This window comes from Procambarus clarkii, chromosome 49 (assembly GCF_040958095.1).
Source record: "Procambarus clarkii isolate CNS0578487 chromosome 49, FALCON_Pclarkii_2.0, whole genome shotgun sequence".
In the NCBI taxonomy this organism is placed as follows: Eukaryota; Metazoa; Arthropoda; class Malacostraca; order Decapoda; family Cambaridae; genus Procambarus; species Procambarus clarkii.
Window position 1 is genome coordinate 16,892,990 of NC_091198.1, and position 17,235 is coordinate 16,910,224.

Below are 17,235 nucleotides of genomic sequence, written 5' to 3' on the forward strand. Positions count from 1 at the left end.
GATTCTTATGTTCTAATGTAATATACCAGCATGGCTGAGAACCCAAAATTCAACTGTCTTAAATCTGTTACAGGTAAGAAATAGTCAGTGATGTATCCTTGGTTGCTCTGGTACACGACAGAATGCTTTAAAGTCATGAAGAAATTAAATAATATATCTTATATATGATGCCATGAGGACCATCCTCGGATGCTGCCGTATAAAATTAAGTACTTTTGTTTTGTTTTTGCCTCGGAGGACTATAGTTTATTGGCGGCGTTCACGCCACGCATGAGCTCATTCCATGCGTGCTGTGAACACATAACTAAAACCAAAGTGCTTTAAATAGTATCAACAACGCTCAAAATTGATTGATAAAAATGGCAACTAAATTCAGAGAATGTATCAGGAGGTGAATGAATTAAGTTTACACTCTTCTTACTATTTGTCGTGCTCCTTTCTCTTAAACGTGTTAATGTACAGTAATTGTTCACATTACTGAGCTCCGAGTGCATAATAAGACTTAGCCAAAGCATATGCTCATAATATAAATGAGTGTATCTCACTCAATGGGTGCGGGTGCTGAAATAGTTGAACTATGCTAAAGGGACTAAAAATCTGTAAATAGGCTGTTAATGTATATGCTAACAAGGTCTGCAAGTCATTCGTCAATGGGGCATTGACGAATGACTTGCTTGGGTAAAGAAGCATTGTGGCTTGGTGCCCACTGCAGCCATAGACAGGCGTCCCACGTGGTCACTAATGCCCACTGTAGCCATAGACAGGCGTCCCACGTGGTCACTAATACCCACTGCATGTATGGGTATAAACGGATGCATAACAAATGAAATAATTTAAGTAATATACACGTTCAGAAAAATTAGGGACGGTATAATAATGTTAAATTTTAGACGTGCATATGAACTATATTATACTATCACATGTACTGGGCTCTATATAATTAAAGTGGATTAATGTACAATAACACAAGGTTATGTTCACCGAGAGTAAGGCGTACCCTGCTTGATTCTTGGTGTATATAAAGTTTACTGTATTTCTGAACTATATCTAGGACTAAAGTATACTTGCTTGTTGCTCAGGAAGAAATTATGTTGTGTTAATAAACTTTTAGAGCAATAATAAGCCTACATTAACAGTGAATACTGCTAGCAGCACCACTGTTACAAAATGTTACAGCGCGAAACGCTATGCATACTAGTGGCTTTAGGTATTGTATGTACTATCTCTTTAAATCCAACATTATGTATGTAACTCAGTGTATGTACCTTTACCTGATTAAAAAATCTAAATCTATATCTAAATATCGTTTGAATCTTGGCGGGGTGGGAGGAGATGTGGCACCAGTGTGCGCGGGTGGGGCCATATAAATAGCCGCGCAGCCATCATGGAAGTCTTTCCCGCAGCGTGAGGCATCATGGTGAGTCCTGCTCCTCTTGTGTCTTAAAAGTGTGGTTTTTTAGACTATATTGTAGGTTCTATTCATTTTGATTTGTGAATAATATCCTGGAGTGTGTTGTGTGATATGGTAAGTGTAGTTGAAGTAGTTTTAACACGGGAGAAGTGGTGGTGGGAGGGATGGTGTGTGTGGGAGAGGCAGCATGGCGGCGGCGGCGTCCCCTGCCGGTGTTCCTCATAATATCTTGCTAGGTCTTAGTTTTAAGATTCAGCTTCTCTAATTATAACGTTCCAAGCAAGACCATTTTATGGAGAGTCCGGCGCTAGGTTTTTTGGTAATATGCTAAACGATTTGGTGGGAAAAAGTTTACGGTACTTTGACCCGGTGAAATTTTCTTTTTAACACATTTTCTTTCGAGCTTTTAGCTTATTTTAGTTTTAAGTGTTAAGTAGATAAGGCTAGGTAGGGCAGTTGTGCTAGTTAATGATGGTATCTGCAGTAACCGCCGCTCTTAACTGTTTGGACGTTATTACTGGAGTGTAAAATTAGAACGTGAAAGTATTTCTGAAGAAAATGAGACAATCTGGAGCCCTGATTTCAGGCCGTACAAATATGGTTTTCAGTCGTGGGTAAATATGGGTTAGGATATAATAATGGCATGTGGGAGACTTACTGTGGGAGCTGGGGGTACCTCCCACGTGGCCCTGGTACATGGGTGGCCATATGGTGGTAAAATGGCCGCTGCACGTGGTCCAGCAGTCCTGTATACCTTCATACTAGTAGATTAAGGAAACCCACCAGCCTTTACTGTCTGTGGAAACTTGCGTTGTACGCGAGTACCGGTATACTTGCTGTACCCTGCTTCTCAAGCATGTCTTGGCCACGTGGCCAGGCTTCCTTGTACTTTCTATATACCATCTGGAAGGGTAGGTAGGTAGGTAGGCTTAAATGCTTTGATTGTGCTTTTAAATGTGGCCTCTGGGAAATCCTTGTACATGCCGTTGTATAGTGTATGTGGGGACAAATACACGGCTATTGGAAAAGGTTATGGAGCCTTTAGAGCAAAGAGTTCAAACCTGGTGCTTGTTAATTTAAGTAGGGCTTAAACTTATTTAAGTAGGGTTCTAGTAATGTAAGTAACCCAGAGGCAAGGCTTGGGCGACTTCTACTCCTGGTAGTGGGGTGTGCTTAACATTTAAAAGTGCTTGGATATGTAGTTTTATGTACATAAAAGGGATACTTGGGTTAGGTTCGATTCTAAATTCAGTTGGCAAAGGGTGTAAGATCTTATTGTATTGTATACTTATTGTATTTAATTGTATTTTATATTTTTTATTGTATTCATAATGTATTTTGGGATAAATTGTCCAATTTTAAGTTTTGCTCAATTTCTAGTTCTTAATGTAATATACTGCAACATGCAAGACCATTTATTAAATATCAGGAAAGAATGTGTTGTCCCCTATATATTGAGTACAGTATTAAGATAAGAGGGGGTTTGAACTGAACCATTGTGAAAAAAGGTTAGATGTATAGTTATGTATCAGTTTTTGATATGGACATAGGTATAGCAATTTGGTATTGAAATTTATTTTAATGCTATAGCAGCTGGATTTTATCATTTTGGTAGATAATTTTTGGTTTTGGTAGAGATTTGGGTTTTGGTTTTAGTTTGGTTTTGGTGGAGATAAGATTGGTATAACTAAAAAGTGAATGGCCTCACTTCCAGTTTAGGCATGGTTGGATAACTAATCAACCTTGGCTGTGTTCCCAGAAAATATTAAAGTATATTGTAGGTAAATATTTGAATAGTATTCTACCTGGATGGGGTTAGTAGTTCTACAGCTAAAGCCTGGCTCTGAGCTGTTGCTTGGGGGTAGCTTGCAGGCCCACAGACCTGGTTTAAAACCTGGTTGGTCTGGCACTTGCATATTCCCCATTTCACTTTTGTCCTGGTAGTATTACTTGTATGTTTGTATACTGTAGTGTTTTGCTATTATTTTAACTTGATGACCTGTGGTTGCTGGCGCAAGCTGGCAACTACAAAGCAACTTTGGGAACTGTCAGTACAGTCCTTCCGTGTTGTGCATCATAGAGCAATCAGTCCCCCTGGTGTAATGCTGGGGAGGATTGAAGAGTGTATATTCCATAACATCTTGAAGCTCCTAGTGGGCCATGATCAAGGTGAAAAACCATACATGCTACATTTAAATATTGATATCTTGCCAGATATGTTGAATGCTGTCCTATATTTACTATCATACTTTTCATTTATATTTTGTTCTATATTTACTAACGTATTTTTTATTTTACTTTTAGTCTCACCGAAAGTTTAGTGCACCCCGTCATGGGTCTATGGGGTTCTACCCGAAGAAACGTTCAAAGCGTCATCGCCCCAAGGTAAAGGCTTTCCCCAGGGATGACAAGACCAAGCCTGTTCATCTCACAGCCTTCCTTGGCTACAAAGCTGGCATGACTCATATCGTTCGTGTTGCTGACAAGCCGGGATCTAGTGAGTATTCATGTTTTATTCTATGGATCAATTTATACTATACACAACTGAATCCTGGTTTGAAAGGGTAATTGCTTATTCAGGGAAACTTGTTAATCATGAGTTTATTAATTTTTTATATTGCTTTAGAATTTAAATACATATTTTAATGGTAAGTATTTTCACAGTATTTGTATTTATCCTAAATATCAAAATTGCAGATATAATTTTTTGATATTAAAAGATAAATTGTCTACAGAAATGCACATGTATCCACCAAAAAATTGCCCTTGCAAGAGTTACCATTTTAAGTCTATACAGGCTTAGTAAAAAGTTAACTTACTAATATTGTGGTATCTTCATAAAAGTATTGTTCTTGGAACATTTGAACATTCCAGATTAGATTAATTTCAATGATAGAATGCTAATATTAATACTGTTAAAAAATTGTGAAAGCTGTATGTAAATTGTGTAAAAATTATTTGAATTGAAGAAAAAAAAAACTTGAATTTTATATATTTTGCCTAATTTTTAGCAAACTTGATGACCTGTGGTAGTTGGCTAACGCCGACGACCCACAAAACGACTTTGGGAACTGTTAATACAGTCATCCCGTGTCGTGCATCAGAGATAAACCTAGTTCCCTGGTGTAACAGCCGGGTGCGGATTAGGGAGTGTATATTCCATGACGTCTTGAAGCCCCTAGTGGGCTATGATCAAGGGGTACGACCATACACTATACAAACGATAGCTATAGGATTTGTACGTTACTAAATCATAACTGTGATTACTTTAATTTCTGTAAATCTTGGTTTTAATTATGGCTTTTACTTTCAGAAATAAATAGGAAGGAGGTTGTTGAGGGTGTAACAATTTTAGAAACTCCTCCAATGATTTGTGTTGGCATAGTTGGCTACATCAACACCCCTCGAGGCATGCGTACCTTCCAAACTGTTTGGGCTGAACATCTTTCAGAAGAGTGCAAAAGGCGCTTCTACAAGAACTGGTATGATTATGGTCAAGTTATTCAATCAACTAATGTACATATATATTTTTTACTTTTAAATTTACTAAAGTGAATAGGGTCTTAATGTTGCCTCACTCTGTTGGCAGTCCTTTACTCCTCTGGCAGCTAAAGTTGGCCATGAATATTGGACAGCTGTGGGATATTCCAAGGAGTTATTCTGAGCTGACGAGCCATGTAGCAGTGTTGCTTTGAGTGGTCTTGTCGTTTGTATAAATCCAAGGAATACCCGTATGGAGCACTTGCTTGTTTGGCAGTGCTCTGTGTGTTGGATCTCTTCCTCCAAGCCTTCTGCTTGTGACAGAGGTCCTCACACTTTTCTATCAACAGGCACAAGTCAAAGAAGAAGGCATTTACAAATGCATCTCAAAAGTGGCAGGACCAGCTTGGCAAGAAGGTGATTGAGACTGACATTGCCAAGATGAAGAAGTACTGCAGTTGTATTCGCATCATTGCTCACACACAGGTTAGTGTTCTGAAAGTGTTTAAGCGTGAAATAAAAAGTAAGATTTCGGAAAGAAACCCAGAGAAAATGCACGTGGAAAAATATAAATTTATTCTTTAATAATCTTGCATTCCCTGATTAGACAAAAAAAAATGAACTGTAAGATGAGAATTTTGCTCTAAATTCACGAGCATAATAGTGCAGTGCCCTAAGATTGTCCTGGACTAGTCATGGGGTGGTAGTTGCTGTGATATTTTAATTTTGATCTCTTTTTCTCTGGATTTCTCCAGTAAGTTTTATTTGAGAATTGTATATAAATAATGCATGGAACATCAGAATGTTCAAATATTTTTATCACTAATGTGCACCAAGATAACCATATTACTGCAGATTTCTAGAACAATATTTTTATACACTATTAACATTTTTATTAACAAACCACTAAGTACTAGTGCATGTATGAATCTAAAACAAATTCAACCTTGCACTACATATTTATCATTAAAAAGTAATGAAAATGTTTTCAGTACAAATGAAAAAAAATTGTTCTATAATGTAATATTTAATGAAGAAACTGAATTTGAAAATAATTAATTTTTAATGTGCAGTGATTCATTGGGCTGTCATTATATCAATGTAGAACATGGTTATACACATTACTGTATTCTGTTAATACTGTGTGCACCATAACACCAGAATTCTGGTGGGTGTTGTAATTTCTAAGTGCTTGATAGTCACATGCTAGTCAGATATCAGTGGTCCCTGGCCCTTCAAAATCCTCCCAATATACTATGCACATTAACTAGAGCCACAAATATTATCAAAATCCTGGTTGCATGTAAATGTTACTTAGTTTACGATGACCCATGGAAAAAAATCTTGTGCTGAAAGGTATAAATGGTCAGCATTTTTTTGTTTGAATATCTCTGGATGACATACCTTGGTTACCTTGAGGTGATTCCGGGGCTCGGCGACCCCGTGGCCCGGTCATTGACCAGGCCACGTACCTGTTGCACCTCTGTTCTTCAACGGGAGTATTCTGCACATCCTGCCATGCCTTCTGGTCTTGTGTGCTGTTATTTCTGTGTGCCAGTTTGGGACCAGCCCCTCCTACTATTTTCAATGTGTAATCCCGCCTGCACTAGAGAATACAGGTTTAGGCTCTAGTAGGTCCCAGTAGTTTAGATGATTTACTGAGTGGATTCTAGCAGTAAAGGATTTCTGAATGCTCTCCAGGTCAGCAATTTCTCCAGCTTTGAAAGGGGCTGGCAAACATAGGCATAGGCAAAATAGCAGTATAAGAGTAGGTTGAAAGATGCTGTTGATCTGTGCCAATAACATTTAAAAAGAATTATGGGTGTAAATGTTACACTTGTACTTTGACGAGACTTGGTAGCACTTTGTAAAATGTGTAATTATTTGACATGTTGCCATTTCACTTGCTTTACAAAAACCCCAAAAATCTAAATTGCAGTTGTGGCCTCTAATTGGAATGTGCATAACCCACTGATCAAATAACCAATACTGCAATATTTTGCATGAAATGCTAGAACCAATACTGCAATATTTTGCATGAAATGCTAGTGCTTTGATGTGGCTTTTTTTTCCCCATTTAATTTGTCTTAAATGTTTGAGCCATATTGTACAAGAGTTCAATGTAGCATGTGAAGGGTTAATTCTTGCTATCTTGGGTTGTATTAAACTAACATGAGCCGCAGTGGAAAATAAGCAAGTATTAGTTGCTTTTAACAATGTGCTTAGTTAATAATCATGGCTCACTGTGCTAGTCATCCTGGCTTGGCACCCTCGATTGATTATTACTTGCTCATTTCCTAAACTTTCATATCACAAGTCTTAAGTGTTATTAAAAGTGAGGCAGGATTTCTATTAGCATAGGTAGTTTTGATGGCAAAGGCCAAAAAAATTATCAGTAAAGTGTCTCGTCAGGAAAATGTATTCCTACCATTATATAGTAGAGATCAGTTGCCACTGGGAAAGTTTAACACCATGTAAATTTTTGTTACGTTTAACTTTCTAAAAGTATACAAATTTTAAGTTTATGTACTGTACTTTCATAAAAAAATTACTTACACTGCTTGTTTTCTACAGATCAAGATCTTGAAAAAGAGGCAAAAGAAGGCCCATATCATGGAGATCCAGGTTAATGGTGGAACAATTGCAGAGAAAGTTGATTGGGCTGTATCCCACTTTGAGAAGCAGATACCCGTTTCAAGTGTATTTGCTCAGGATGAGATGGTTGATGTTATTGGTGTGACCAAGGGCAAAGGTGTAAAAGGTACGTGTAGTGGATTTACCCTTGGAACCTTTTAATGAACTGGTTTTTGTAAGTTTGTAAAAATTATAAATTCATGATGATTAACGGCTCAGATTTCAACTGTTGATACTATGTTGCCTTCCTTCTGACAATGATAAGAGGGTGTGAGGAAAATTAGTAAATATAAGAAATGCTAATATCTGATTTTTAACAGGTGTAACTTCTCGATGGCATACAAAGAAGCTGCCACGCAAGACCCACAAAGGTTTGCGCAAGGTTGCCTGCATTGGTGCTTGGCATCCAAGTCGTGTTCAGTTCACGGTTGCTCGTGCTGGGCAGAAGGGTTACCACCACCGCACAGAAATGAACAAGAAGATTTACCGCCTTGGACAGGGTGTGCACACTAAAGATGGAAAGGCAAGTACTTAAATAGGTTGGGGAAAAAATTTGCACATTGTTCCATATTTAAAAGATTCAGGCATTTTGAAACTTGAGAAAGTGCTTTTAAGTTTCAACTAATATTGGGAAATACATCAAGGTACATGGAAAGATTTAGTAAAAGTGGTACTTGATGGGAAAGTAAACTTAAACTGGGAAGCCATCCACTCTGAAATTACCTTGGCTATGAGACTAGGTTAATACTTTAATGTAAAGACCATGTGGACAAGGTCCTCCCATTCATATTGTAAGTTATGAATACATTAGTGGAAGCTTAAAAGGTCCTGTGAGATATAAATAATTGTTCAAAAAATAATTATTGTAAGAGTAGTTGGCATGCATTGAAATTACAAAATTTTGGGAGAAAATGTCCCAGGAATTGTGCTTTGCTAAAGCTGTAGTTAAAGGGCTCGAGTACAACATTTGTATAACTGAGTTGCGTAACTGAAAGGGCTGGGGGTAATTAGAGCTGTGCAAAGATTAATTGCTTGTCAAGAGTTATCAGTATCACTTGTATCAGGGCATGCATCAGTAATTAGGCAAAGTAATGACATTCATCTCAACATGAGCAAATTCAGGATGCTTTACTGACATGACGTCCAATTGACTTATTCATTTGTTTTAGGAGACCTGAAACATTTAGGGCTTTGAAACTAAATCTAGTACTGGTGATTAACTTGACTAATTTCTTAAGATCTTAAAAAAAACTATAAATTACACATCATTTAACAGATGTATTGAAGATATGTAGTTTTTAAAGTGTAGGGAACTTTATGTAGACAACTGTTGTTAACATTATTGTATAACATATGTATATACATTGTATATACATATGTTGTAATAGGTAGGAATGTATAACATTCCTACCTATTGTAGGAATTATTTTACTGAAGCTGAAATGCAGGAAGGGGTAATAATTTAAAAATTTCTAGGTTGTGAAGAACAATGCGGCCACTGACTATGACATGACGGACAAGACCATCACACCAATGGGTGGTTTCCCGCATTATGGTGAAGTTAATCAGGACTACGTCATGATAAAGGGTTGCTGTGCTGGTCCCAAGAAACGTGTTGTCTGCCTGAGAAAGGTATGGAAAGTATACGTATAAGTATACTTTATACTTTCTATGTATATACATGTAAAGACAGTTTAAATGCTGTAACTTATGTTTAGGGGTGTCTTTGTGATGAGAATATCGAGCCTTATTTATGAATTCAATGTGATATTGAATGATAGGACTGACTTTTTAAGTTATAAAAATTAATTTTCTGTTTAGGAATGTTTGGTATAATGTATTTCTCTCTGCAGTCTCTTGTGGTACAAACGAAACGTGTTGCCTTGGAGAAGATCAACCTTCACTTCATTGATACCAGCAGTAAGATGGGTCATGGTCGCTTCCAGACAAGTGCTGAAAAGGCCGCCTTCATGGGTCCCCTTAAGAAGGACAAAAAGAAGTAATCCAATAAATGGCAACTTGAATAATTTGACATTTTCTAATCCTTAAAGATGTTTAAAATATAGGAAGTGTAAACTTTGTAACGAAAGTTTAGTTTAAAACTGCCGCCAATACCAAAGTTTGATGCACTTCATAACTTGATTTTTTAGTAAAATTTAGATAAATTTAGTAAAATTGATTACCTATGATCTAGCAGTTTCTTTTGATTGTATTCTTCACAACTTTGCTTGTTGGGCGGCGTCACTAATATCTGAACTCTACAAAAGTAAAAAACAAATAAGTTATTGTACAGTGCCCTTTAAATTGTCAATTTTGTAGATTGCTGGATTCTTAGCTATATTGGTGTCGAAATTTAGGTTATGCTCTACGCAATAAAGAATTCTTGGTTCGAATCTCTGGCAGGACAAATGTGCTGTTCATCTAGCCGTGAGTAAATACTCTATAGCTAGTCGGGCTTTGTGCCTTTTGATAACTTGCTCTACCCACACATGTACTGCATCTCGCCCTGAGCCGATGGACATTTTGCAATATATGTGGAGAAAATAACAAGGCAATATATACAGTTCGTGCATCCTGGGATAGGTCTGTAATTTGCCCGTGTGGAGCAGAGCAGTGCTCTTGAGCAGCAAACAACCATCTCGGGGCACCAATATTCAGAGTACTAGTCTAGTTAACTAGGCAAAGTTAAATGAATAATAATTACAATTAAACTTTGTAGTTAATCTGTGATATACATGGCTGCCACCTATGGCTCCTTATTTTAGTGTTGAATGATTTTAAGGCTTGATAATTAAGACGAAGTAAAGTCGGCTAAAATGATAGCTGTTGACCGATGAATAATCTACTAAAATTGAATTTCTAGTCTTGTATTAGCTGATTTTTCAACCCAAGGGTTTAAACTAGTATTCTACAATTAATCCTATTAATATAAGGGCGTAATGCAAAATGTGCAATAAACGAAAACTGGTTCGATAAAGAGCTTCAACGGGTCAGTCTGAGCCTCTTAGCATAAATAGGAAGAGCGAAAAAAGTACAATTTCCAAAATGTTCGTACTCTGCAGATACTTTGTACTTTGGTGGTGGAAAATTAACACCAAAACACTGGCGTCAACTGAAATGGTGCTTTAAGCTTTCACAATAGCAGATAAAATATTTTAATTGGTTTTATCCCCAATAAATTTAGTAAATAAATGTAATTTTTTATCTAAACCTTTACTTATTTTATCTAAAGGGTGCCAATTTTTTGGAGGAAATTGGTTCAACCTCAGCCCACGTGGCAGAATTTTTCATTTATTGTAAATTAACATTACTTTAATTTTTTATTCGATTTACATGAAATTTACACCTTGAATGTAAAGTTTGTGTACAAAAATTTTACTTTTTTTCCAAAGTTTTTTTATTGATTTTATAGTTATAAACATCTTTGCATAAATTTTGGGGGAACTTCGACCATTTGTATTGATAAAACTAAACATTTTCGATAATCCTGCTAAGTAAAATCCTTTATTATATGCTAATGTAATACAGGAGTCATATGAATGATTTCATTTGAAACCGGGTTGTAGAGTTTTATTTGAAAATATGGAAAATTGGTGGGAAAAATAAATTTAGGCGGGGAGATACTGAAACTTGGAACAGTTGCAGCCCTTTTCATATTCAATTAGTAAAAAAAATTTGGTTGACATTGAATATATATCGGTATTAGAACTGAATATATCGTATTACAGTATAGCCCATTAAAAGGCCATATGAGAAATTGAGAAGAATTGAGAATTTAGGGCTTCTTAGTAAAATAAAGCTCACTGTAACTAAGCTCGAAATTATTATATATGCTTATATGTATATACAACGAAATTGGGGTACGCTACTGCAAACAGGATAGATAAAGGGTCTACTACCCAACCCGTCCTCTTTAAAATAACGTCACTTGGCTCGTATGCTAGCTCAATTCCCAAAAGAATGGGGTCCTCTACCGCCAAGAGGATGTGCATACGGTTCTCTACCGTCCACAGGATGGGTATGGGGTCCACTACCACCAGTAGGATGGGGAATGAGGCCTACAACCGCCCATAGGATGGGTATGGGGTCCACTAGCATCCAAAGGATTGGTATGGGGTCTACTTCCGCACATAGATGGGCGGTAGTGGACCCCATACACATCGAGTGACTAGTTGTTGACACTATATCCATCCTGAGGATACACTGGCAGTGTTGAAGGTAGCAATGTTCAGTGTACAGGTTTCCAAGTAGGAAGACTTGAGGCATCAACATCAGAGGCTCTAGTGTCACGTGACAGACTTGACGTGGTGAGAGACAATGTCGTGTTATGTTATCTCTTCGTTGTTATGGATTCAGCTACTCGGAATAAGTGCCAAGTAGCACGGGCTATGGTGAGCCCGTTGAGGACTTACCTGGCACAGGAGCGGTGCTGTGTGTCGGGGGTTATTTGGTCGTTGTAGATGTTTTTAGTACCCCAAGACTGTCTTCGTTGCCTTCCTTACTGTCTGGCTGTGGTCGTCTGAGATGGAGGTTACGATAAACCAATTATAAGCTTATAAATCTCAAGGTAAACATACAGCTCTTAACAGGCAGAACTGAAGACGTTGGAGTTGTAGAGGACGTGTAGGAAGGAGCTAAGAACCGTCTGACATCCTACAAGACTCGTCTTGAGACTTATATTCCAGGCGCTCGAGGACTCGTTCGTATTTGTGGAAGTGAAGGAGTGGCTGTTGGCCATTGATAATTGACACTTCAGACTCGCAAAATGTTAACCAATGAGGAGAGTGTTAGGGTGAATGTTAACCAACCAGCGGCCGGGTTCTGGTTGCCTGCTGGTTATAAAAGGGAGGACGAGACACAAAAGCACTTCAGTGTGTTTTACCTCACTTTTAGTATACAGTTCCAGGTTCGTCTCTTGAAGTTCAGCTGTAGTTCAGTGGAGGGTCCGTTCCCGTCCCCCTTTCCACCCCTTCATTTTCCAGTGTTGCATTGCATTCCCCCTCCCTTCAGGGACCACTACATGACCCCAGACGGCTCCCTGGTGTTCCTCCCATCTTCTGAGCAAAACCAGTTGTCTGCACCAGTTTTAGTCTCCTCTCTCCTTCCCAAAAGTCCCGCAGGGAAAGTCTACAGTTCTCCAAAGACACTAGCCTGTTTCAAACTAGTTTCTTTCCCGTAACATATTACGTTCAACAGTTCAGTCTTCAAGCGGCACCCTTGTTCTTCTAATCCCCTTCCTGCATTTAGTTTAATTTGGTCCCACGACCCTGGCTTCTCTCAGCCTAAAGGCCACGGCAAACTACACTCGTGGAATACCTGGTACAGCAGTATGGCAAGACATTCTAGTTTAGTTTGGTTACTCTCTCTCTAAATCATATAGATAAGAGTAATGTGTTTCAAGTACCCGAGATGTTGGTTTGAGTCCTCAATATGGCTCTTATTTTTTACATTTAGTGAATTTAAGATAAATTTTAAACTGTTTGATACATGAAACTAGGGCTGGTAAGAACTATAATTTCTCATAGTGCGTGACTAAATACCTACAGCTGGGAACAGCTGGGATGAAGCAAATGTATTACTAGTCTTGGCAGAGGCTTCCAGCTAGTTAGTATCAAAGACAAGGATGAGGACGACTAAAGAGAAGTGACTTGAATGTCGAGATGCCCTGGAGCAAGAGTATGGGTACTTCGGCCGTCACCTGAACTGTGAAATAGTTTCGTGAACACTCCCGCTGTTTTCTTAAAGTAAATGAAAATTTTTTGGGCTTGAACTGAACTGTGGTATGCTACTAGTAACATTTCTCCAGTCTGATACATTGCCTCAGATTACTGCCCTAATTTTTGTAACAAGTCTGTCACTCCTCCAGCACAACCTCTCATGTGGGACCGTCAAAAGTATTTTAGGTCCATATCGATGCAGTCAATTTAATTATCTCCTTTCTGTGGCTATCAAAGAAACAGATTTATCATTTATATCCAGATGTTCTACCTCATTCAAATTTAATAATGTTTAATGTTTTGACTACAAAGCTTGTTAACTATATGGGGCCTACAAGTCTTTTTCTGCTACCAACTTTGATGATTGGAACCGTGTTCACCTTTTTCCATTTATCTGCTAAAATTCCTGTACATAAAGATGTTTGAAATATCAGTTGCAGTAGTGCTCAACTTAGGTGTGCATTCTCAGAGAACCAAAGGTGAAACTCCATCTGGGCCAACTAATGTTTCTTCCTAGCTCCTTAAGTAATTTTCCCCCAGTTAGTCTTTAGACACTTATGTACACAGATGTTCTCTGAAATTGGCAGTGTGTGATGGGAGCATATATGTGAAGATCTTTACAATGATGAAGCAATAAATAAAAATCTTTACAATAAAGTCAATGATGACTTTACAATGAGGGAGCCGGTCGGCTGAGCGGACAGCACGCTGGACTTGTGATCCTGGGTTTGATCCCAGGCGCCGGCGAGAAACAATGGGCAGAGCTTCTTTCACCCTATGCCCCCGTTACCTAGCAGTAAAATAGGTACCTGGGTGTTAGTCAGCTGTCACGGGCTGCTTCCTGGGGGTGGAGGCCTGGTTGAGGACCGAGCTGTGGGGACACTAAAAGCCCCGAAATCATTTCAAGATAACACTGTATTGAAAAAGTGTGATGGAGGGTGTGTGTTGGGATGGTGTGTCACTCGGGCACCACGGGGAACTCCATCTAGTCTAGTGTAAGGGAATAAATGTTTATCATAATACAAAGATAGCAACCAGGGGGCATTGCAGTCTAATTTTAATTTGAAATTTTACTTTCTGAAAACACTTGTGTTTGAGGTTTCACAATATTGTTTTCTTTCATGTCTTTCATGAAATAAGAACAATTCTAACTAAATTTAACAGTAAATCAATAAAGTACTGTATTTCACCTAATAAATCAAATGCTAAGTCCAGTTTTAAGATGAGCTAAGGTAAGAAAATGATCCTAGCTTGCACAATATTGATAATAAAAAGGTATGAAACTTGTTCCCTGTCCCCTACCTTCCACATTTAGTCAAACACCCTAAACTTTAATGAACACACAGTACTTCTAAACTCAAATGTGTATACATTTTTTTCCATTATAAAATCATGTATAGGATACTTAAACTGATTATTAGCCTCAAGCATATTTTATTATAAAAGCAATTTACATTAAACAACAGGTTTACTTATACTATAACTTGTAATATATACAACCAAGAGGAAACTATGAGTTCAGAATAATATACCGGGTATACTTTATGCAAAGCTATTTATCATTATTTTCAAAATCATGACACATAAGGGGGGATGACGCTTTAACTGCAAACTTTATTTACATTTAAAGAACAAATGTTATGCAAGCCTTGCCAAACTTTGCCTCGCATGACTGCTTGAATACCTGTCTCAATAACCTTTCACAAGACTGGAATGATGATAACATCACTATCATCTCTAGGCGTTGGCACCTACAAAAAATATTCTATCAAATCCCGAGATGTAATACATGCTGATGTGTAATTTATAGTGCAGTACTGTACTGTACACTGAAATATGTTTATCTCAACAATCCCTTATTGACACTCAGGATTTCAAATATTCCATAGTTATGAACCTTTCAACATTTTTGAGGCATGTATTTTCACAACTTTGCATGAATAACAAAGTAATGGCTGTTCTGCTGGAGAGGAATCAATGCTGGTTCTGCAATTTCAGGCAGAGTAGAAAAACAAAGAAAACCAATGAAGGAGAAAGATGAGAAAATATTTAAGAGAATAACAAAATTACAGGTAAAGATAATTTTCAAAATATCAGAGTTGCTGCAGTAGTATACTCAAGCACAAGGCATTTACAATGGAATTGGTACATCAAGTACCAACACAGGTTACAAAGGCAAATGGGGAACCTGGTTTTATTTACAATACCAATCCTTCACACTGATATCAAAGTATTATTTTAAGTAGCTGCCTTTACTGTGACCAAATACTCAAGTGATATAGAGTAAACTGAACATTTATAAAACATGTTGAGAAATGCCATCATTTAAACATTTTAACAAATGTTGTACAAATATTGTTCCTTTCCAGATTACCTTGTAAAAATATATAAAAATACAAATTCGTCACTGGTTTTCAGTGTGTGTGTCAAAGGGAGCTACAAGAAAGATGTGACAATTTAATGTTGAAGATAAAATTTTTGCAAACTTACACCTGCTTGAGGTTATTCTTCACACTGATTTACAGATCAATAATCCACTAACCGAATTCTACCAATCCGTCCCCCATCATCCCTGAAAAGAGAAATGAAAGTAAGGACGGTTAATACAAATTTTCTATGAACCATCTCTAATCTTGAAATGCAGAAAAATGAAGTCTATACTGTACTGTTCATTAATTGACATAACATTTAGTTCTCTCTGGATTTTGTTAATCTCTCATGGAAGCACAGTTGTAGGTGTAAAAGATTGTTAGTTTATTGTGCACCCCATACTCATCCTGCGAGTGGATCATCCGGGGATCGAACCCGGGACCACATGATCACACAGTGTTCTGTCCGCTCAGCCGCCGGCTCTGCCACAATGCGAATACTTGTGGCGGTAACAGACAGTCTTTGTATGATTGACCAACTAGTTGCTAATAGTACCATAAGTTTAGCAGGGGCGTATGTCTGAGTTGTTTGTGCAAGCCAGCCAGGTGATTACATAGCCAAATGTATATACGGCATGTTCATGCAGAACTTTGAAAGTTTTCATATACAAAGGAATTCTCTAGGTATCCCAAAAACAAATAATTTGGGATAAAAATAATTTAACAACATAACCTTTTCACTAATGTTCATAGCTTATTCTCAACCTAAATAACAAAATACTTTACACCAATTTGTTTCTCGTTTAGGTTCACATACTAATTACACAACATACATAGGCTTATAAATGATATTTCTTGATATACAACCCAACCCAATTTAAAACTGCATACTTTCATTTAACAGAAGCACATTTTATAGTCTTACCTATCTTCTTCCCCGAAGTTCTGCCCTTGCTGTTGTCTTTTGTTTGCCTGCGAACTGAAATCTCTTTGATTGCGTTCTCGGAAGTCTCTCTGTTGGGTGTCTCTCTGTGGGTTATCTCTGCTATGATAACTACGATGCTGATAATCCCGTTTGTAGCCATGCTGGTAATCCCTCTGATAGCCATGCTGGTAATCTCTGAAAACTTCTCTTTGAGCTTCGTGTTCTGGTCGATCCCAATCTCTCTCTCTTTCATGATCCCGAAATTTTGGTCTCCTGAAGCTGCTACCAGCATTTGTAGCACTATTGCTGCTAGAGTTATACTCCCTAGCTCTGCTTCTACTGCGGCTTCTTCTGCTACCAGGGTGACGTTCTCTCTCTCCATCCCTTGCAAATAAAAAAAAATTAGAAAAAAACATTTAACAATGTTTGCTAAAATTATGTAATTTGGCAGAATTCTTAAATTTTTAAATAGTACCTGTAATAAGAAATTAATTTCCAATGGCACTACAATTCTTAAACTTTTTTATTTTTTATTTTTAAGGTACAATTATATCCATTTTTCAATTCTTTGGTAATTCTCCTCACCTCACCCACTTTCTTTTAATACTTTTAATTAAAATTAATTAATTTCTATTATTTAATTTGATCCTCTCCTCGGGCATCTTAACAACAACTGAAGATTTCCTATACTTTAGGTCT

General features: G+C 37.5%; 2 protein-coding genes across 3 annotated transcripts in view; one reads left to right on the forward strand and one right to left on the reverse strand.

The window, feature by feature from the left end:
• The first annotated feature begins 1,297 nt into the window (after positions 1-1,297).
• On the forward strand, positions 1,298-9,552 carry RpL3 (ribosomal protein L3). The gene is made up of 8 exons (XM_045750266.2): positions 1,298-1,417; positions 3,716-3,908; positions 4,725-4,893; positions 5,242-5,377; positions 7,466-7,652; positions 7,846-8,048; positions 9,002-9,157; positions 9,379-9,552. The coding sequence occupies exons 1-8, from the start codon at positions 1,415-1,417 to the stop codon at positions 9,526-9,528; spliced, it is 1,197 nt and encodes a 398-aa protein (XP_045606222.1). The 5' UTR covers positions 1,298-1,414; the 3' UTR covers positions 9,529-9,552.
• A 5,107-nt stretch (positions 9,553-14,659) lies between these two features.
• Positions 14,660-17,235, reverse strand: part of LOC123763215 (CLK4-associating serine/arginine rich protein) — a 21,870-nt gene continuing 19,294 nt past the window's right edge. For both annotated transcript variants that reach the window (XM_045750265.2, XM_069303029.1), the window contains exons 17-18: positions 16,537-16,920; positions 14,660-15,814 (exon numbers count right to left, since the gene is read on the reverse strand). In XM_045750265.2, the coding sequence (XP_045606221.1) occupies positions 15,769-15,814; positions 16,537-16,920 (430 nt within the window). In that variant the 3' untranslated portion in view covers positions 14,660-15,768. The remainder of the gene's footprint in view (positions 15,815-16,536; positions 16,921-17,235) is intronic.

Bases quoted from the DNA above. Each gene is read 5' to 3' on its own strand.
- RpL3 (XM_045750266.2), top strand. The intron at 4,894-5,241 runs GTATGATTATGG...TTCTATCAACAG, and splicing joins AGGCGCTTCTACAAGAACTG to GCACAAGTCAAAGAAGAAGG. The intron at 9,158-9,378 runs GTATGGAAAGTA...TTCTCTCTGCAG, and splicing joins GTGTTGTCTGCCTGAGAAAG to TCTCTTGTGGTACAAACGAA.